The sequence below is a fragment of the Symphodus melops genome (genome assembly GCF_947650265.1).
Source record: "Symphodus melops genome assembly, chromosome: 9".
Lineage (NCBI taxonomy): Eukaryota > Metazoa > Chordata > Actinopteri > Labriformes > Labridae > Symphodus > Symphodus melops.
Window position 1 is genome coordinate 5,653,705 of NC_136699.1, and position 22,898 is coordinate 5,676,602.

At 39.6% G+C, this 22,898-nt stretch overlaps 1 protein-coding gene across 1 annotated transcript in view; it reads right to left on the reverse strand.

Moving 5' to 3' along the window:
* Window positions 1–235: 235 nt before the first annotated feature.
* LOC306829240 (complexin-2) overlaps window positions 236–22,898 on the reverse strand; it is a 36,560-nt gene continuing 13,897 nt past the window's right edge. Inside the window, exons 2-4 of the mRNA XM_079352190.1 lie at window positions 12,882–13,017; window positions 2,822–2,997; window positions 236–2,365 (exon numbers count right to left, since the gene is read on the reverse strand). Of these exons, the coding sequence (XP_079208316.1) occupies window positions 2,168–2,365; window positions 2,822–2,997; window positions 12,882–12,912 (405 nt within the window). The 5' untranslated portion in view covers window positions 12,913–13,017 and the 3' untranslated portion in view covers window positions 236–2,167. The remainder of the gene's footprint in view (window positions 2,366–2,821; window positions 2,998–12,881; window positions 13,018–22,898) is intronic.

Below are 22,898 nucleotides of genomic sequence, written 5' to 3' on the forward strand. Positions count from 1 at the left end.
GCATAACTAACCACTGAAAAGCCACCCGATTATATTACCAACATGCTTTGTTTTATCTTGAAATATCTATTTCTTAAGATAGTATCACTAAATAGACTTGTTTTTTATTCACAGCACACCTACTTAAACGTGAGGAAAAATCACTCAGATTTATTTTGCATGTTCTCACTCCCTACTTATCAAATACGGCTGATCAGAGGGCCCCAACTTTCGGTTTTGACAATAGAAGTGCACTTCCATTAGTGTCCACTCGAGGTTGACAGCAAAAATAGAGAACATAATATCATAACAAAGTGTGTCCCCCATTTAATCTGTCCTATTTTGAAGTGTCAGGGCCGCTGACAAAGCTGCCATATCATAAGAGTACAGAGTGAGAACAGTCTTGAATTTGCAATGGATTAAGAGATGCAGGCCGCAGAATAATCTCAGCTCTCTAAATGAGATCTTCAGGCAGTGAAGTGCACACACTAGTTTTCTAAAGCTCCGTCTACAGAGTTCTAGGTTTACTGAGCCAGAGAAAGTTTTTAAGGAAATAGGATCATCTTCATAGCTTCGCGGTGGTCTTTGGGACGCATGCACTCACTGAACAGGCTGTTGTGTTTTCTCCAGCAGACCTCGCAAGAACCATAAACCACCCGTCTTCTATAGTGGCAGTGACAAAAGAAATAGTAAGGTCTCACCAGTATTTCTTTGGTCTTAATGTTGACGGAATTGATCAAGATAAACATGTGAAAAGATGGAAGGTTGCACATTTTGAGTAGCATTGAAATAAGTCGGCAGCACATTCGCAGAAAGTAAAAAAGTATGTACAAAACAAGTTGCCTGGTATTTGCATTTATATATGAAAACAAATATGGAAAATAAAACTGTGAATAAGCGGCCTAAACAAAGAGCCACTTGATGGCAAACACTTCAAGAAATGCGTACGCTTTAGATGATGTGACAGGAAGTGACGACATGTAAAGTCCCGACTAACCCCACTGTTTCTGAGTTTTAATGCTTTGATTGTCTATGAGGATCACGCTAAACTTAAAATCACAATGATTTGGTGTGAGCTTTGTGTAAAACTGGACATGTTGTGGATTAAAACCTGGTAAAATGAGCCTTGTTTGCTTAAAAAACATGAGTTCTTGACATCCAAGAAGAATTTTACATTTCTTGCATGATGACGGTCACACTAACTGACAGGTTTCGCAAGGATAGCTTTTGTAAAATTAGAGGTCAAAGTAGAAGGACAATTAAAACTTTTTTTTTGTTTTTTTTGCAGCAAACCTTTCTTCAGAAGCTCAACGCTTTGTACCTTTTTTTGTTTCTTAATAGTTTTATGGACTTTCAGGCTGTCTTGAATTTCCAGAATTTTCTGGTTTCTGGAAATCCCCAAATATCCAAACAAGCCAACTTTTTATCAAACACATTATTACAAACGTGTCTAATGTTGTATCCTTATATCTTGTATCTCCATGGTACCAACAACTGTTTACCTGTTTGAATGAAACCCTCATTGACAATTCCTCTGCTGGAGGAGATGATATGAAGGCACATGTCCTATAAACTCAAACGTAGATTCTTTTTTTTTTTCTTCAATTTTTTACAGTATAAAGACTTAAACCAGGTTCATAAAAGTAGAAAACACCCATTGAAGTAAACACAACATGCTCCATCTACTGGAAAACATGACCACAGAAGAAAGGGCCATTCTTTAAGGGAATACTGTTCTCCATTGGTCACCATCATAAGATGATGGCCAACCAATCAAAATGTCTGTTTAAAAATAACAACTAGGGCATAAAATGTACTTATTGTAGAAATGTGCTAAGTGACAGTCGAAGGTTGTACAGCAACTGTGGTAAACAATTTAAAAGGGAAGAGTCGTCGTGGAGTAGAAAAGAATAAAGTAAACGATTTCTAGAAAGGCAGTGTGCAGCCTCTAACAGTTTGGCAAGAACCCCAACCCCCCTCCCCATTTTCTTCTACACTCCAAACAGCCACTTTACAGTTTCCCAAACTGACCCTTGTTGTCTCTTTCTCCCAAACCTTCACTCAACCCTGTCCACCCAAAGTCCCACACAAAGATCCCTACTTCCCATTCCCTGCAGCCCAGCCCAGGCCAGACTGGACCCTGATTTTTAGGGTTCTTTTGCTTTCTATGTTGTTGTTGTTTTTTTCTTTACTTCTTGAACATGTCCTGTAGCGGTCCGGGCAGAAACTTAAGGACAGTGTCAAGGATGCTCTCCTCGTCCTCTTCGTCGTCGTCTCCACAGCCTCGTGGGATTGCCTTCTTGGGGCGCGTCAGTGACCCCTCACAGGCCTGCTCCATGGCTGCTTTCTCCTCTGCCTCCTTCTCCTCCTTCTTCTTCAGCCCATACTGAAACAGAGAGAGGCAGTCGGTGATGTGATGGGACAAAAAATAGAGCAAACAAAAAAATAGAAAATAACAAGACAACAACAAATATGCAATGGGAGGCTGAAAGAGTCATCCTGGCTGCAGGAAGACGCTAGGGTGGATTTACTATGGTGCATCTAAAAGGAGAAAATACCACATGATTAGTGCAGTTTAAAATAGTTAATGCATTAATTTCAGACCATAATCACATCATAGTTAAATTATTAGGGCCAACAGCCCTAATTAGGACCGATGATAATGCATTTGTTTTTCCCTTTATTTCTGTGTGTAATGGCAAGCTCGACTAAGATCTTTTTATTTCTCTCTTTTTGACAATATCTTAACAGTTATTAAAAGAATAACCAACTTAAACTCCAAATTGTAAATGATATACTTTCTCTGCTCTGTCTGTTGAGAGGCAAAAGGAAAGTTCCCTACCTTGTCTCTGATGGTCTGCCGTACTTTCTCCCTTTCTGCCTCCATTTTGGTGTGTTTGGCCTTCCTCTCCTCCTCCTGCTGCCTCAGAGCCTCCTGTCGCTCCTCTTCCTTTTTGGCTGCGTCAGGGTCCTTCTCTTCCTCTCCACCGAGCATCTTTCCCATGTCTTTGGTGGCCCCTGGAATTAAAATAAAAGATTGCAGATGAAAGTGGTTAACATGGACCGACTGCTGTTGTTTGATTCTGTGATATCAAGATGTAATTTATTCTGTCATACAAAAGGAATAACACATGTACTCTAACACCATGTTTGTATGACGTATTCAACAATGAAAAATGTCTACGCTAGCACTTCTCAGGATTATGACAGGGTTTCCTGAAGATCCTCGAGGAGTCTTGGAAAACAAAAGAAGAAGAGCCAGCTGGAAAAGCTTCAAAGAACCACAGAGACAGAGAAGAACACATTTTTCCATCTGGTGTCGGCCATCTGTCCGCCTGACCGGCACCTCTACACCCAGGTATACCGCCTCCCTTAGAAATAAAATGAAACGACTAATTAACAACAACTACTGTATGAGCTGTATTTAAACATATTTCATCACTATCTCAGGTCCTATTAAATAGTGTATTGAGTAATTCATTTTAAAGTGCTAAAGCAACAGGAGGCTTCAGGGTCACCTCAGCTCCAGATGTTTGCCTGTTATTGCATTAACCGAAGGTCAGTTTAAGGCATTACTGCCAACATGAGCGCCACAACTGATGTGCTTCAGAAGGCTTCAAAGACTAAATGGTGATGTCACTGAGACTAAGTCCACGTTTACTTATTGTTCAACCCATTTAAAAGGCTTTGTCGAAGCCTTAACCAACCTGGTGATTGGTTATATCCTGTTTCATTGGAAATACATCACAAGTCACGACAAGGCAGTTACACTCTGTTTGTAATAATTAAAATATAAAGCAGATATACTGGTTATTTTGGAGTTCAGGGCATCTCTGTCTCCCTCAGTTCCCTTTTCTCTTTCTCTCCCTCTCCTCGTAAACAAGCTCATGTCTTTATCAATGACAGGAGCTGCCCTGTAGACGTGAAGGCAACACCCTCAGGCTATCGATGTTGCTGCTGTTACCTCTGTCTGATCGATAGTAAATACACGACCACCTGAGCGTGTATGAATTATGGATCTTCGAGCAGAGAGAAAACTTCATCGGGGTATTGATATTCCTCTGAGGCGCTGCAGAGAGGAAAGCCAGGCTGGCCGACTGGCCATCTGACACCTTTATTTAACCAGAGCCAAGAAACTAAAGCTAAACATGCTTCACTGCTGAGGAGCTTATTTAAAAGCAGCATCATATCTGCACTGTAGCTCACAGATTAAATGTCTCAGTAGGCAGATGTACACTGTTGCACGAGTGCTTTAGCTGATCACTTAATATTATTAGCTGCAAACAAACACATTATCGATTACTCTTTAGAATGCTTTGTACCAACCAGAGCTGGTTGATTGTTAATTATCGGCATCAATCGCTCTGACCAGATACAAGAGCAGAAAATGCTAAATATATGCATGTTAAAACATGTTTTTTGCTACTTGTCTGTGATTGTTTACTGCAGCTTTTTAAAAAAAATATGTATAGTATTATAATAATCAACACTTCATCACAAATATGTGGCAGTTTCATCCATTTTTACTATGGTGACACCCCAAGTGTTTGTTGTTGTTACCAATATCTTAATAACATAAAGATCCTTTTGATTAAATTACCTTCATGAGCAGCTATCTTACTAGCCATGCTAATGTCAGGGTTAGCACACGCAGCAGCAGCAGATGGTAGCCATAGCAAGTGCCCACATATTGGTCGTCCAATTTTTCTATACTAGCGTTCTCCAACCTTTCTTCATCTGAGAGATACTTTAAGAAAATTTAAAGTGGACATTTTTTAGTACCGTAAATTCCGTACTATTGAGCGCACCTGGATATAAGCCGCACCGGCTAAAAATAAGTAAATAAATGTATTTGTACATATATAAGCCGCACTTGATTATAAGCCGCAGGTGTCCACGCTATAACAAGAGCTATTTACACAGACGTAGGCTACCGGTAACATCCGCAAATACTGTAGCGTCCGTACGGACGTTAAAGGACGACGAGAGCGTTCAAATAATAACTTTTAATAACCCGATCACTGTCGGCCGTGACCACGCCGTTTACAGCAGAGAGCAACACATAACTTTCCGTAACAATCCAACTCTCTCCTCCAGCGTTCTCTCATACAGCCACTCAACACGTCCTCGCTGGTGCATTCACTGACTCTCCACATAATCGGAATTATGAACACATTATCAACTACTGACTTTACAACATGAACCGTTACAATACGAAGCCTAGCCGACGGTGTCTGTAACACGGCTGATGAAAAAGATGACCGTAATATATTTCACAAGAAAAAGTCCATCCATTCACTGCCTCAGAATGACTTCATTACTCACTTCCTCAGTCTCTGTTGTCGCTGTCAGTGTCATCTTAACGTGCAGCAGCTCTGTTAGCTTCTTTGACAGCCAGGTCGATCGCCTTTAACTTGAAAGCTACATCATATGTATTTCTCCGTGTGTTTTCCATCATGAGGGTGCGTGCATAAAGCGCAAAATGACTGATATTAAGATCCGACGTGACGAAGTCAAATGTTTTTGCGGCAGAAGCTCATTGTCCCCCATAAAAAATCCATGCATTAGCCGCACCGGAGTAGAAGCCGCAGTGCTCGAAGTGTGAGAAAAAAGTAGCGGCTTATAGTCCGGAATTTACGGTAGTTATTTTTTTACATTCGGTCAACCTATAGGCAAGCTGCTGGAAATCTGCTTGCGAGCTACCTGTAGCTTCCGAGCTAATGGACCCCTTGTCTATACATTACCATGTTCTGACTACATGCTGATATATTCTACGACCCGTTGGTACATCCTTCTTTACCTGTTGTTCAGAAACTGAATGGATATGAGCAGAAATGAATGTTTAAAGGGGTTCAGTCTGGTCTGACGGATTCTGAATCTCCTCCCAGAGAAAGTTTTCTTCATGATTTCATACTGACATTTTTATGTTTGAAAACATTACAGGCCTGACTTATTGGAAAACAGGAAGATCATTAAATATGAATGTTGCAGTCATGGCTAATAATCATCAGGAACTGAAATATGGTGGTCATTCTGTGTTATGTGGCAATAAAAACCAGCTTCTTTAAGGAGCCAAACAGGAACATTTCGGGAGGATCGGAGTAAATTACTCAGACAAATGTGACGTTAAGGGCCAGTTCCCTCTCAGGTTTATAAACCCAGCGGTGGCCGGTCCTGTCGGCCTCACAGTGGACCTAATTGCCCTGCAGCAATGTGAGACAGCAGCAAATCTGAAGATGACAAATTAGCGCTCAGCTGGTGGGAGGGGGTGGGGGTGAAATGTTCCCCAGGACTCACTGGGGAGTCGGGTTAAGGTCAGACTGTCCGCTGTGTGTGCTTCAGTGTTTTTAAAAACACTCAGACACACAGCATATGTACAGTGTAATTATGTGTGTGCAAACAACAAAACAGGTACATATATGGTGCTTTGATGCTTATCCATTCACAAGGGGAAAATATATATATATATATATACGGTGTTGTCATAATGCTGTTCACAATGGAGAACAACATAATTATCTTACTATATTACAAACTAATATTACCATTAATACATTCATCAGGGCAGCAGTAGAAGCAAGGGTTAAGTGAAAAAGTACAAATTATAATATTCCTTTAAATGTTGAATCATGTTTGTTCTACAGCTCATTTATATGGACAGTTTGTAATTGATTTGATTGTTATGTTAAGTGCCTGGCACTAGTAAGAATCTCTGCAGAAATAAATATTTTTGTGGAAGGGTTTATGCTATTTGTGTGACAAGAAACAGAAATCTCCATGGTAGAAAAAAAGACGTTTTTACTCTCAGGACTCTGGAGTTGTTTCAGATCCAACCCAATCTGTGTGCAAGTTACAATAACACATACAGAGTTCAGGCCGCTGTAGACCATAATGTCATAGAAAGTCATATTTGTTCTACTGCACTCTCCAGAGAGGAAGATGATTTTCTTCTTTACCCTTCACATGCTGCCTCCTTTAATCCATCCATCCCCCTCTTCTGTCCCTATCCCCTCCCTGTCTTTCTTTCTTTCTTTCCTTACCTTCACATATTTTTTTATCCTTATGCACAGCCTCCCGTTCCTCTTCTACAGAAGCCAGCTGAAACATTGTCACACAGCTGTCTCCACAGGTGGACAGATGGAGGCAAAGTGCTCAAACCACTTTGAATTTGTGCCTGCAATGGCTCATTACTTCACTAATTTTTATCATGGGGTGAATCTTTTTGCCGCATAGGTTTCAATGCACGAGAGCTACACAGAAAGGTTGAGATTCAATAACATTATACTGGCTTAATGCTTTAACTGATGCCAAAACAGAGAAAACATGTGCAGCTTGGAGTAACTGACTATAAGATTGGATTGAGTTAGTTTGGCTGAGGCTGGTTAAGGAATTGATTGCCTTTGCAGATACATCAAACTTTTAATAACATTTGATTAAATACATCTGAAAACTTCAGAAAGGGTGGTTAAGGCTGTTCAGCAGCTCCAGGAAACCTAAAAACACTGCTGTTTTACATTGTACTGTATGTCCAAAGAAGAGTATTACCATGTACACAAAACCCTTTGACCTGCAGTTATAGCACATAACTACTATTTGTTTTAAAGTAATAAGGATGTATGGTTAAACATGCCTTTCTTTACTGTGTGGTGTCTATACACTACACGTTTTAACTCTCCAAACATCGGCAACCTGGGCTGTGTAGTAATCACTCTCGTGTTAAAACTGCAACAGCGCTTTTGAATTGAAATGAATGCACAGAGAAATACCTACAATTTTAAACAAGGCGACTTCTAATGTTCACTTTACATAGCAGCCTCTGCCGTCAGTGTTTGAATGGGTGTGAGAGACGTGGTATAAAAGCGCTCTGAGTAGTTAGAAGACTAGAGAAGTGCTATACAAGCTCACGTCCATTTAACATTTACCAAACACATTTGGGTCTGTAAAACAGCAGTGTCATGGTTTGGGTTCAAATAGGTATTAAATAGTGCCCATTAGTTACATAAAGTAACTATATGATAGATGTAGGCCTATAAAAGGATGCACCCTAAGGGACGTTAATGCTGACTGTTTGTCACACAAGTCAATCAAACCTACTTTTGTTAATTTTTTCAGACCTATGCATTGTCCCTAACAAGTTGCCCTGGTTTAAGCATGGACATTGGGTTTTCATGCCTTTAAATCATTGACATTAAACTCAGTTGAACTTGAAAAAACTGTATGAAAACTATTTTTGGAAGGTCAAGTGCTCGGGACAAAGTAAAAAGGGAGATATTCTGAGCTGAAAAATGACAGAAACCAAGGAGGGGAAAATGAGAAGTCAGAGAGACAAAGTGTGGACCATTGGCTCCCCCTCCAACTGGACAGATGGATGGTGGTGCAGCTGCATAATTTGTTCGGGGTGAAGGGATTTGAAAAATGGTGCTCATTTAAATAAAATATGACCGCCATCGCCAATTACACCCTCATAAGTCATGTGAAAAGTCTGCACTACTGATGAAATATTTGAGAAGGAGAGCAGCATTGTGTTCAACACATCAGCATGTTCTGCTTAAGTGCCTTTGAGCGGCAAAAAACGTTGATTCTTTCCAGGGTCTTCGGTCACCTTATCAACCTGTCGGTGGTCTCCTGTTTTTGCAGCGTGCTCGCTTGTCGCCTGCCCGCGCCTGCACAGGAAATGAAACGGTGAGCTCAACCTGGCTGGACAGGACGGGCTCATGCTGATGTCTCAGAGATTATCTGAACGTTATCTCTTATATGAGCTTCTTTATGAGAAAAGGGGAGAGGTTCGTACATTTCATATCCAGACACAGATAGCCGAGGCCGGATGTACATGTCGGGAACAAAATATTGAATGCCATCTTTCAGTTGATGAGGCCATGGACTCTGTGATCAAATCTAATTACCTTTGAAAATGTCGAATATATGACGACCATCTTTCTTCCTCTCCTTACCCCTCCAAACCAGCGCTGGAATATTTTGAAATGCAGGATATTTCTAGAATCAGTACAACCTAAGCATAAAGGTTACTGATGTAGCTAGATATGAAATAGGATTTTCGTAGACAATGGGAGTTGCTGTTCTACCCCTCTCTCGGGTTTGTCTATATTACTATTACTTACTATTACTATTACTATTACTTACTTACTATTTGGTGTTAATTCAGGTTCAACAAATTATTTGTGTAACTAATCAAAGCAAAGCAGATGACAGTGACAATGTAAAATAACAGACTTTGTTGATGGATTTCGGAGGCTTTCAAGAAAGAAATGTTACAGCTCTTTCTGTTCAATAAAAAGGTGTCTTACTGTAAAACAATGGGTCTTTATCCTTTCCTAAATATTGTTAGACATGCATCCTAAAACAGTATGAACCTGTCAGCAGCAGAAACAACATTAAGTTGACATCTTTTTTTGGACAAAATCCCACAAATATCATGCACGCAAAAGGCTGAAGTTATATACAAGAGCAAGTCCAAAAAGTGTTTTGCACTTGGAAGTCATTAAGACACTGACGTAAATGTCTTGCTCACTATGATTGTTGTTGTGAGCACCACAACCTGGTTCTGTCTTCAATTGATGAATGTAACACAACATGGAAACTAATGAATCTGCTTTCTAATTAAACAACAAGTAAATACAATCTGTGGCCTTCAGCTGAAATCTATACCTCAGTCTAGACCAATGAAATGTTCAGGAGATGTTTAGCATCTAATCACATTAATAAAGCCTGTGTGTGTGTGTGTGTGTGTGTGTGTGTGTGTGTGTGTGTGTGTGTGGCAGGATAATTAGATAAAAGTTAAGTGCAGCTAAAATGGACAAAGTAAAAGATGTTGTGTGCGCAGAAGCATGTTTTTTTACGGATGTTTGACTGCATATCTCGAAATAGAATTAAACTCTGTGAGTGTTTTTGCACTGATATATACCTCAGCTGCATTGATAAATTTATCTGTTTCTTTTTTCCCTCACTGGGCACCTGTCCTATGAACAGGGATCATTTTTGCATTTTTACATGATGATTTAAATTTTCAAAAGCAGATTTAATCACGATACAGGACTGACATAATTTAGTTCCTCTCACATCTACAATTGGTACATTTCCATTACATGAACTAAAAATGTAAAATCACTTCCCAGAAATTGGGAGTTGCTTGTCTACTTCTGTGTTTATTGGCCAGTTTGTGTGTTATTTTGTGATCGAAAACTTTATCTGCAAAAAAGAAAGAACCAAGCAACTCCTTTGTTTTGCAAGAAGGGGGAGTTACAAATATATCAAACAGTTAATGCGTGTGTTCAATAAATTTTGGCTACTCAATTCATTTGTATGCATGAGAACACACACACGCAGGGTTGTTGTTAGATTGATGTCCTGACATGCCCACCTAAACACAACGCTCCCATTAGGTGTGAGAGACTTCATCTCAAAATGGTATCATTCCCCTCGGGACTAAAACAACAACTGAAACCTCATCCTTGTGTCTGTGTGCGTGTGTATTTTCATGTATGTGTGTGTGTGTGTGTGTGTATATATTCATGGACGGCCAGCTGTGTCCCAATGAAATAAATGCCACTCTGTTCCAGGAGAAAAGGTCATAGCACTATAAACAATCGCTTCAACCTGGAAAAGGACGGACAGTGGAGGGAATGAAAGAAGTGATGGAGGGAAAAAGACAAGTAAAAGATTAGATGATACTCGACTGCAGATAAATGGAAACTATGGGATGGAAGAATAGACGGTAAGCGTTAAGAGAAAAAAAATGCTAACAACCCAATCTGCAGCAGGTCCAGCAGGAGGGACAAAAGGATGGATGGAAGGAATAGAAAACGATGGAGGAGAGTGAATTTCATCAATCCTGCGTCAGAGCTTGGATGAGTGTTATAGAAAAGAAAGAGGGATCAGTCAATGACGAGTATCGAAATGGCCCTAACACAAGGGGCTACAGCAAACTAAAAGACATGTAAAATCTGGATGGATAGATGGAATAAGACAGATGGAGCGAGAGTGAACATTTTGTTTAGACAGAACATTGTTAAGATACTCTGTTTGTGCAAATGAATGGCCTGATTGCCATTTTGTAGCTGTCAAACCACCCTGACAAGTCCAGAAACCAGAAGCCAGGAGCTCTGGCCATTTTGTTCCATAAAGCTTTGGGTCAGGATTAAATTTAATTTATTGCAAAAGTTCTCCTTTATATCCCTGAATGTTCCAATTGTGTGGACAAGTAGATAAACATATGCCCTTTGGAAAGTGATACGGTTTAGCCAATTTGTTGGATTAGTCTGGCAAGCTAGCAGTCAGTGTTGCATAATCTAAAACAAGACTACGCTTCCAAGTTCTGGTTTGAATTACTGATATTAGTCCTTCTCTTGGTGTTTGTATCTCAGCTGGTGATTGCAGTGGTTATATTAATTTTATTTCTATAGGCTAATATGGGAAAAAAAGAAATATGTTGAGAAGAATACTCAATAGCAAAACAGGAGGTCATTGTCTGAATATTCTGTGGACCCCCTGTCATCGACAATTGTCCAAATATGGTCAGTCCTAACAACAATTGTGTCAATGTAAAAGCAGGTCAAACATACAGTCTATGTCTAACAATAAACTGGTCAATTACATAATTTTCAGAAATGTCTGTTATTTCTATTTCCATCCATTTTTCACAGCTGGGAATCTGGATACATCACAAACAGACGCCATGATCCACACAACCTAAGAGCTCCTTACATGTACTTGAAAGCATGTAGCTCAAGAGAAGAGGTTTTCTTAACAAAACCAAGAAGAGGCACTGAAAACTTTGCTCAAAGAGAAAAAGAGCCTTTGAAAATCATAAAACCCAACCATCAATTTGGTCAAGACCAAGGGAGTGTGTAGCAACACCCAGACCAAATTAGTCTGAATTTAATTTGGCCCTGGTCTGACTCCAGTCTGGGTTTTGGACATTAGAGTATATCACAGTTTCAGAAGCAATCCATCAAGAAACAAAATTACAAGGCTCTGTAGGAGGGACGGATGAAGAAATGAGGTAAGAGGAGAGGGACATTTAATAGAAATATTTTGGTGTGTAAAGAGAGCAGGGGAATAAAAGGTGGGAGAATTGATAGATTAAAAACTGAGAAGGATGAATAAGAAAGAGGGGATGTGAAGTCGACGAGGGAGGAGAAGTGAAAGACTGTTGGGAGGATGGAGGGAGAGAAAGGGAGAGCAGGCTGTGCTATAAAGGAATAAATCTCATTTCAATCTGGCTGCTAGTTCTCTGAGCTGATGAAACCTGATGAGAGAGTTGATTTAAAGGAAAAATGACCTTTGGCCCCGGAGGGCCCCTCACTTACAAGAACATTCACTCAGAGACTTTTATGTGGCTCTTAGAGATTGGATCCAACCTCAGCCAATGTCCAAAACACTGTAAACCAGGACATGGCTATGAAAAGTGATCACATTATCATCATTATTATTCTAGGACCTTACATTTACTGTATATTCCAACATATTGAACGCGATGATTGTTGTTGTTGGTAATAAAAAATGTTTACATTACAAATAAGTAGCATTGGGATTTTTTAATTTGAAATAAAGATGACTGGTCCATGTGCTCCATTTACAAGTGAAGTTGTTTATTAGAAAGGGCCTACAAGGCCAAAAACATAAGAAAATAAGCTGAAAAATTTCTGAATCTAGATTTCATCATTTTTTCCTTTGCGCTAACTTCCCACCAAATGTCATAAACTGTAAATTTTAATGGCTACTGATCCCCTTGGGTCAGCACTCACTCACTCAATACGTCACTTAGATGAAAAAGTTTCCACTGAAAACCTTAAATAGCAAGAACGAGTGAAAAAACAATCTTCAAACACAGAAAGCTAAATGTTGCGCGCAGGATGGGAACTTAGTAAATTAGGCGTACTTACCACCTAAAGCTTGTTTCATCACAAAATCCATGATTCCTGATCTGTGTTGTTGTTTTTCTCAAAACCGGAGAGAACTGAGAGAACTCTTCCTCAACCTGTCGAGATGCTGAACGTCTTCACCGACTCTCCTCTGGACCTGAAAAAGAGGACATCAAATAATTAATTTAAAACACATGTTCAGTAAAAATAAAAATTATGAAAGTGCTGAATGCACAATGTCCTCACCAATACGTATATTTAGACACTACGATCAACAATAGACCACCAATAATTGAAGTATCAGACCGAGCAAGGGAGCAGACAACACAGATTTTAAAACAACAGATAATCAGATCTTCTTAACACTCTCCACCCCTGTGACATGAATCCCATTCTGGGAATGAGTAAATCAATACTGAGGCCATTTACCCAAAGTCACTTATCTGTCTGTAACTCAATACCAAAGCATCAGTCACATCTTTTATCACTGACCGGACGTAAACATTTGATGGAAAATGAAATCACGTTTTTCTAATAAATCCATCAAACTCAAACAACGGCACACACCCAACATGCATTCAGGTTGAAAATATATATTTAAGGACATGACAACACACTTGCACCACACGTAAAGTAAATACCAAATGATATTGACAATCAATATCTCGTTACAAAAGCTATGCCATTACATCATCTCAGTTATAAAAACCTATTCCTTTATTTCCACTGCAGCAGATATGACCAACTCTGCGAACCTTATTTAATTGCACTGCTGGACTCATCATAAGACCCTGAATTTAAAAGGTCTTTACAGTGCAGAGGGATATATAAACTGTGTTTCTGCAAATGTTAGGGAATTCTTCTTTATTTGGATATCTGTTTATAGAGACACATAAATACCATAACCCTTGACAACTACCCATTCACACAATGATGGCAGAGGCTGATTTGTAAAGTGGCCATCAGAAGTTTATTACCCAAGGACACATCAATCGTGTGGCTGTAGGAGCCGGGGATCAAACCCCCAACCTTTCAGTTGAGAGATGGCCGACTCTACCGACTAAGCCACACAGGCTCCTAATGAATATTGCCAACGGGAGCCATCATGTTAAAGAGGGATGAAGGCTCCACTTGAGTTTTGCTGCCTGCATTTACCAAAGTTTGCTGACGGTCAGTGCAGATTACAAATATGGATTACAAATACCATAACACTACCCATGATAAAAATCCAGAACCCCCTCCTCAGACTCAACATCAGTATGCAGAAATTGTAAAACGAGATGATGGATCTGATGAACAGTAAATTTATCAAATTCAGTGGCTTTTCTCTCTCTTGTGTAGACATCTCCCTATTTTGGATAGTGCTCCCCCTGCAGGCCTGGAGAAATGTCATTATGATGACTGAGCAGCTTTCCTTCTGTTGTAGCTGTTTTTCCGTTTAAAAAAAAAAAATAAAAAAACTTTTAAATTGCATCCTTTTGGAGTTATTGCATGTTTGCTATTGTTTTGGCCTTCTCCGGATGGTCGCTGATAACCATCTTTTCATGTGTTATTTATACCTGAATCTGTGAACTGAAGGTGCTTACTACACCTCTGGTTGAACCTTGTTGCTCATTGCCTTATGTTGAAATGATGCCCTGTTGTCTCTGCATTGTATCCCTGTTTTATCTCTCTGTTGCTCCTGTCTCTCTATCTGATAAACTGCTCTTTTGCATCCCTGCCAACCAAGATGAAATCCTCCACAATTATTACACCTGGTGAACCAGAACAGCATTTCCATTTCGAGGCTGATTCCTCCTGCTCCCCTCACTGAGCGCCTGGTGTCATTTCAATTTGCCAATACTTGCCAGAGCTGAATAGGGTCAGAATGAGATGAGATGAGATGAGATGAGATACTGGATGAAAGATTGAGCCACACGGTTTATTCTGGGAGGGGATGAGATGGGGACAAGCTGTGTGGGACAACAATTCATTTATAGGTGTGAGGGTTACAGGGTGTGTAGGGTTTGATTTTCACACATACAAGATTTCATTAACAAAAACTTAAATGTCTGTAGGAACGCACAGACATGGCACATTTAACTCTGCACGAGGAGGGTAAGCTGTTTGCATGCATGATAGTGTGTTTGTGAGAGTACACAATAGTGTCCTTGATGCAGGTGTATTGACAGGAACATTTTGTACACTCTTAAGTGATTTAATCTTCACTGAGTGACTGTAGATTTTACACTTATTCAGATCTTCTGAAGAGCCTTGGTGAGAAGTGTGTGTTGGTGTATTTGTGAATCTTTACTGCAGGACCATCATGGGGCAGTCAGTTTCTAATATTTATGTAGAAAATACTGTGTATCACCAACAATAATATTTGACAGTCTTATTGGCTAATATGGAAGAACATTGGACAGTAAAAGCACCATAAAAAATATCTGAAGACAAAGCAGAACCTTAATGACACGCCTTGTTATTAATTATGCAATAAATGATTCTGATTGGCCAGTCATGCATAGCAAAGCTGCTATTCCTTGATAGCAAAAACATGTTAAAAAGAAAAGACTGTTGCTATGGAGAATCGACTGTTGCTAGGGCTGCTGCTCTAATCACACAGAGTCAAGCTTAAACTAACTATCAATCCACCAGAAGATGTTCATTTACAGTTGTGCTGCTTATTGTGGGGGAAAAAGAGGGAGGGAACAACAACAGTAGAAGGAGAGAGGTCAAAAAGGTCAACAACTGTTAGCTGTGACAGAGAAATCTACAAAGCTAAAGATGCCACATTTAGTAAAGACGCAACAGAACATGGTATGGGACCTGAAAGGTCTCTACATTATTCTAATGAGCTGCATGACCAGAGACATTTGAAAAATGGATAGGTTGGCGAACAGAAGGGTTTCAAGACCAATGCAGAGCTGGCTAAACACTGAAGCTTCAATCACTGTGACGTGGCAAGCTGCCTGTACATTGACTCTACAGTATGTAGCAGGGGGCAGAGGAAGCCACTCTCTCTAATGTTTTGAATTTGGATTGCAGTATCTATTTTTGGTGCTAGCTGTCAGAGTTTCCTGTTACTACTTTAAAGATGGTAACTGAAAATAAAATGTAAACAAAAACAGTGACGACTCAAGGAAGAAAAACAAATTAAATGTAGCGTCTGGAGGATTATTTCTCAAGAAGGAATAAAACAACTGGTATCTATGCAATACAAATAATACATATTGAGTCCATTTATTTATTTTTTTACAAATTAGTCGAAGTTTTATAAGTAGGATAAGGTTATCCTGAAAATGTATTTTAATGCTATTAGTGGTTAAATGTCTTCTCTTCCTGCTTTTAGACTTTGTGATAAGACTCTGCAGATGCTTTCATTTCAAAGTAAGGTAGCATGTCACCCTGTGTCCCCTCAATAAACACCATGATATGTAACAGATCCATGGAATTGTTTACCATGGGATCTTTCCGGATACAGCGGCTGTGCTTGCTGTTGAATTTAGAGACATGATTTGATTTGATGTTTTTTTTTATGTGTCTGCATTCGTCGTTATAGGTCGTTATTTTGATTTGGTTCAGACTTAAATCTCTGGACAGAAGAGGAAAACAGGCCGTATAGCAGGGTTGCATACAGTAGAGTGTGTTTGTTTGTGCGTGTGCGTATGTATGTGGCCTCTGGTGTTTTTCGGTCTGGCAGAAGAACATTTCTGTTATCATTACAGAAACACACTCAAGGACACTGTAATGGAATAAAAGAGAGATGAAGCCTTCAGACAAGGACATCTGGAAGAAAAGGACATACACGCATGCGCACACTGTAATTGTATTAAGGCTACTCTAACCTTGACATTGAACTCATGATCCTTGAAGATGATCAATTATCATTGATGGCAGAGATGAAACCTTTCCGTTTTTTCCTAATATTATTTTATCTCTTCTGAAACAGAACCAGTGATGTTATTGTTCCAGTATGTCGGAAATCAAACATATATAAGTAAAATAATAATATCAGTGAGGATCTCTTCCTGTTGTTTGTCTCTTGTATGAGCTACACCGTTGTAGACCGTGTTTTTGTAATAGGCCTGATGATAACTTCAAGACCCAACAGGGCTAGAAAAAGTAAGCATCATATCACTTTGTGCACACAAACTTCATGATGCCACATAAGCTCTGTGCCAGACATAAAGCATGAAGATGCAAAACGAAAACTAACCACATTTATTCAATGATTTTATTTCGTTTCAACAAATGATGTAAAAACACATTTGAGTTACAGTGGGTTTTTTTTTTTTTTTTTTTTTGTCAAAGCCTTGTTTTTTTTACGTTATTTTCAGTTATCATGCATTCTTTGTACATTTTAGTTTGAGGTATTTCCTTCGTTTTCATTTATACTAAAAACCTTGCAACATATAAACATCTATGTTGTGCACAAACACAGAAACACGATCATGCATTCTCACAACAGTGTTTAATTGAATATGAAATTCTGTATTGTCATTTACCTTGAGAGAGACCAGGGATACGTTTATCTCTTTTTAAAACGGCTCAGAAGAAACAAGCAGGTCATATTTAATTTGGTGCCACACAAACCAATCCTGCTTCTCCTCTCTTTCCTGCTGTCTCTATTGTCCTCTGTATCCTACCCAACATAACAGAGATGTACAAAATAACCCTTCATATGAGGTACAACAGAGAAGAACAATCCAACACTTTGGTATTGTGTGGACGATCTTCACTCCACCTGCCTCCTTTTACATCCACATAAGGCACCCGAGGCCTGAACGCCGCCTCATTATGTAAGGACTTATCAGTAGGCGTTTGGCGTTCGTTGGACTGAAAAGCTCCAGCACACTGAACTTCTCCTTTCTGGTGATGGTGCATGGGCTTTAAAACCTTACATAACCCTCCTTTTCTTTCATACAGAGCCAGATATACCATACAATCACTGAAGACAGCACCCCAAGGCGATCCACTCGCCCCGCTCATCTCCCATCCCCCAGCACCCAACCATTCTTCTTCCATCCCACAACACCCTTTCTTCCTCGTCTTCTCCTTTTTTTAATTTCATAATCCAGGCGCTGGCAGTGTTGAGTGACTTGGGATAATGTTATCAGGGCCGGGCAGGACGGCATGCTGATCCTATCCAGTTAATGGAAAGTTGTTTCCGAGTTTCCACGGCCGGAGAGTGCGAATGCGAGCGGCTCGGGAAGGCGAATGCGAGTCTGTCAACAGAACATGTTTGTGACAGGCGATATGTTCAAGGAGGAGAAAGAGAGAGAGAGAGAGACAGAAAAAAATGAGAGGAAAGCTTTGAACGTGTGAGAATTTGGTTCAAAGCTGACAGGTCCATTACAGGAGGTACAAGCAGTGTGTGGAGACACATTCTGCTTCCTGTTGCCTTTTTTTAATGAAAACATGTTGTGAATGTTGGGCAAAAAGAAAGAAAAAAAAAAAGACCTCATTACTCCAGTTTTTGCTGATTTTCATGTTTTTGTCTCTTAACTATTTTTAAAGCCATTTTAAAATGTTTCTAAAATAAAAAAAATGCATGAAAGCTTTAAAAGCTTCACGTCAATAAATGTTCTTTTGCATTCTCACAATGGTCGATGAAGTTAACACTCGATGTGACATACAAATACAATATAGTGAAACATTATCAATAATCTTACATAAAACAAATCAAAGGTGCATGTACTGTAGCCTAGTGTGTGTGTGTGTGTGTGTGTGTGTGTGTGTGTGTGTGTGCCCCCTGTGCAGGGGCCTTGAGTTTGGGTCTGGCCTTTGGCTCTTTCCCTCGTTGTCTTTCCCCACTTTCTCTCTCTTCCCAGTTACTGACTCCATCCACACCTGTCTCTGAAAGATAGCATGAAGGGCCCTTAAATGAACTTTAAAAAAAAATGTTTTGGAAGTCAGAGGGCCGTTTCAAATGAAGTCATACTGTGGTCCACTTCTTGTTTGAGCACAGCTGTACTCACATCTCCTGTGGACCGTACTCGAGTAAACATGAATTATGTCCAAGACCACCTCTCTTCAAGTGGTACAGAATATTTCTGTTGACACTGATCAAATGAATCAGAGTTTGGCCCAGGTAAAACCACCCTAAATCAGACAAATATGTTGGCAACAGTAGCCCTACAGGAGTTTAAGTGCAGTTGTTTGGTAACTAAAAACAAGAAATGACCGGATATCAGGTGCTTAGGACTTCTTTTTTTGTTTTGAGGAATCAAAATAGGTATCCATATTGTTTGATTTGAACTAGTATCATGTTTAAAACTTCGATATTGTGACAGGTGAGGACTGAAAGACCTGCTAACCTGGTGTGAAACATCTCCTGTCACGGATCCATCTAAGCCCGCTCATCCAACTCGCTCTATTGATTTTCCCATTCAAGTCCAGTCGAGCATCCCAAAGCTCAGCTCTTCAAACACGGGGTGACAGGCTAGCTGGGAGCAATGTGTGTGTGTATCCTTGAACCTGGTTAAAAGGATGAGGAGAATGTCACCTACGGTTCTGTAAAGATGTGATGGGCAGTTTTGCTTACCAAGAAGGCCACTTTAATTAAAATACATTAAAAAAAAGCCTGATGTGAAAAGGCCCTTTATGAGTGAAGATTTGAGGTTAGTTAAAAGCTTTCGTACTTTGATATAATCAATCATGACATAAAGTTTGAGATGTTTTTGACAGGTGAAACAAGATGCTTTAAATGTGATATCTGTCCAAGAAGGTGAAGCTGGTGAAGCCCAGTAAACGCATTATGACTGCGCTACAAATCATCTACTTTCTTTGTTTCTCCACAGCTGCTCCACTCAGCTGATCTAAACACAGTCTTTTTCACACACACAAAGTAAACAACATTGACAAGCATATTCATGTGGTTGATCCTGAATGACGGAGTGCTGTTTGAACACACAAAATGACACACTCACACAGTGCCACCAAAGACAGAAAATAAATCCTGGAGACGTCGCTAAATGAATTAATGATGAGCTGCTAATGCCAGGCCTCGCTCTCAGACCTGCCAGGCAGCGACTTCACCGCCATAAAACATTATTTATTCATGTGACTATGTGGTGATAAATTATTCCCTCAGCACAGACTGGAAGGCGAGGCAAGGATACATGACTCCATTTCATTTCCCCGTCTTTTAAACGTATGCGGCCGGACTCGGATGTCGGAGGAGATTCTATAAAAATGATGTTGCAATGAGGAAGCTCATTTGGACTTTAATATTTTATATTCTAATAATACTTAATATGGTTTATTATAGCACTGACTTCCTTTAATTTAGACTTCATGAGAGATTAAATGTTACATCATTTCTTCACATGCCATTCTATTTCTGCTCTGGGTTTCTAAAATTAAGTCTTAATCAGACTGTCTGCTTTTGATTTATGTCCTGCTTCTTTGTTGATCCTCTCACTTCTTCTTGTGCCTTTTGGCATGGTGTTGGTTTTTTTAAAAGAATCTACAGTACAGTATGTGTATTTGGTTTTTATAAAATACAGGAGACCAGATTCCTGAGTTTGCTCATTTGTTTCCGAGGTTCCCTCGAAACAATGCCCAATAAAAACCGGACATTGCTACACGTTTGAAAAAAGCAGGGTCATGTTCACCTCTCTGCTGCATCGCCTCTTCTTTTCATAACATTCCGTATGAGTTTGGGAACCAAAGTTGCTTTGCTTAAAAAGGGAAGTTGTCCCATTTCTGCGTAATGTAGGATTTCCGCTGTTAAAATGACACAAATATAAAATAAGGCTATTAAACAGAATAGCTGTCTGTACTGGAATGTGACTTGTTAGTTTATCAATGCTATTTAAATGTGTTCAATACTTTTACCTCTTCAGGCGTATATGCAGGAATATCTCATCTATATTTGAGTATGTGAAGCAATAGGAACCTTAGTGTGCCATTTCTGTGGGATCAAACTGGATGTTTGGCCTTTCTCTGTGACGGCTTGGGAGCTTCTTTTAATTTCAGTATTTTACCATTACACAGACCGACAGCAGGTTTTTTTTTTTGTTTTTTTTTAAATAGATACTCACACAAACATAAGAGGGAGAAAAAGCATGAATGGAGACAGTGTTCCTGTTTATTCACACTCTCTGTCTTACTCCTCGCGCCATCTGTTTTTGTCTCTCTTCCTCCGCTTAATTTTTTCACTCTGCCAACATCACTTTCCTTCGTCTCTCAGTGTTTCTCTGTCACATTTTACTGTTCACACTCACTGCCTTTTGAGATACAACTTGCCCTAAATTAGAAATTCAATCTGATGAGTTGGAGCTAAATTTTGTACCTGTTCGCTCCACAACTGATGTTTTTGATTATTTGATCTCTGTTTCCAGTGCACTGAAAAACAATGGAAGATACTTCGTTTTTCAAACTGACCACCTTCAGTTTGTAAAAGAGACTCTGTTCAAACGTTTAAGTCTCAGAGCGACCCTGATGACATCACAATGACATCATCAGGTTGGTTCAGCCATCCCGTTGCTGCTCATACACATACGGCCAGATACTGAGTGATCAGACTACTTTTAACATGTCAATGTTTTAAAAGGTAATTGTTTTGTTTATTATTATACTTTTTTTAATGTTATTGTTAATTCTTGCCCTCTGTCCTCGTAAACGTCCTGTTTCATTTATATCTGCGCTCTCATCTATACATCAGCTTCACTGAAAAATGACGGTGGCCCCTTAATGTGTCTTCTGATTATTTAAAGAAATGAAAGCACAACATCTGAAAAGAAAGTTGTTGGAATCAAGTGAACAGTGTGATCTTTTGTGTGCTTGTTTCAAAATCAAAAAATCATTTCAGGATGACAAATATCCATTTTTCTTGATGCGCTGATTTGACGTTTTTTATCTCTCAGAATGAAAACGAACAAGTGAGGCAGACGTACAGAGGCAGGATTTTTTTATAGTTATGCAGCAGAGACTCACTGAAGCAGTGTGTTGAATATTATGTAATTAATGGAGCAATTATTTGCTAAAGCACGGAGCCATGCTCAGCCATCTGTTCACATGACAAACAACAAAATCGATATGGCGCCGAGCCCCGCCGCTAAGCCGCCCATTCAGGCTGTCAACCATTAAACAAACCACTCAGAGTCAATCTGAGGTGAACTGAAGAACAGCACAGGCTCTTCATATGTGTACAGTTGTCCCTTAATCAATCAAGCATAGCAGCATACTTATCATGCAGTATTCTTTTTCAATGGCTATACCACTGATCCATTATGATTATTAAAACCACGCTCTATACTACTTTCAAATTTAATTGCAATAACACTTTTTATTTCTAATTAGTGCAAGCAACTCATATACTTGCATTTATTATTTAGTACAATAGTTTACTGGACGATCACGTACGCATCTAATAGTCGGGCACAAAGATCATTCCAGCTCACGAGGCTTCTGATGATGGAATTTTGGATGCTTTTAGACATTCTCAGTTTCCTGTTGGTTAGTTTGTTATAAATGTGAAGTATAAAAAGAGGCAGAACAACCTTTGTAACGCACATCAAGGCAAACCATTTGCATGAACAATGTAAAAGACAAACAAAGAGTCATCAGTGAAGAAAAAACAACCAGAGCAAAGGTGACGACTGACGAACTGAACTCAAACAGTCGGTGACATTTTCAGGAGGAACTCATTCAGCCTGAGGACAAATAATCACAAGCATAAAAGATTCTCGGACACAGATACAGAGGGATGATGCTCACATAATGACATTTAATTATCTGCTGATATTTAACTTTTTGCATCGATCCAAAATGTCATCCATTCATCCCTCCACCCACCCACCCACCAATCCATCCATTATCTCCCCATCCATCCGATCCACTCGTGTGCCTATTTTATCCATTGTGCCACTGTTTCCCTTTTGGGCTCACTTAATTTACTACCCCACCCATTCTTCCATCCATCCTTCACTCCATCCATCCATCCATCCTTCACTCCATCCATCCATCCATCCTTCACTCCATCCATCCATCCATCCTTACTTCCATCCATCCATCCATCCTTCACTCCATCCATCCATCCATCCATCCTTC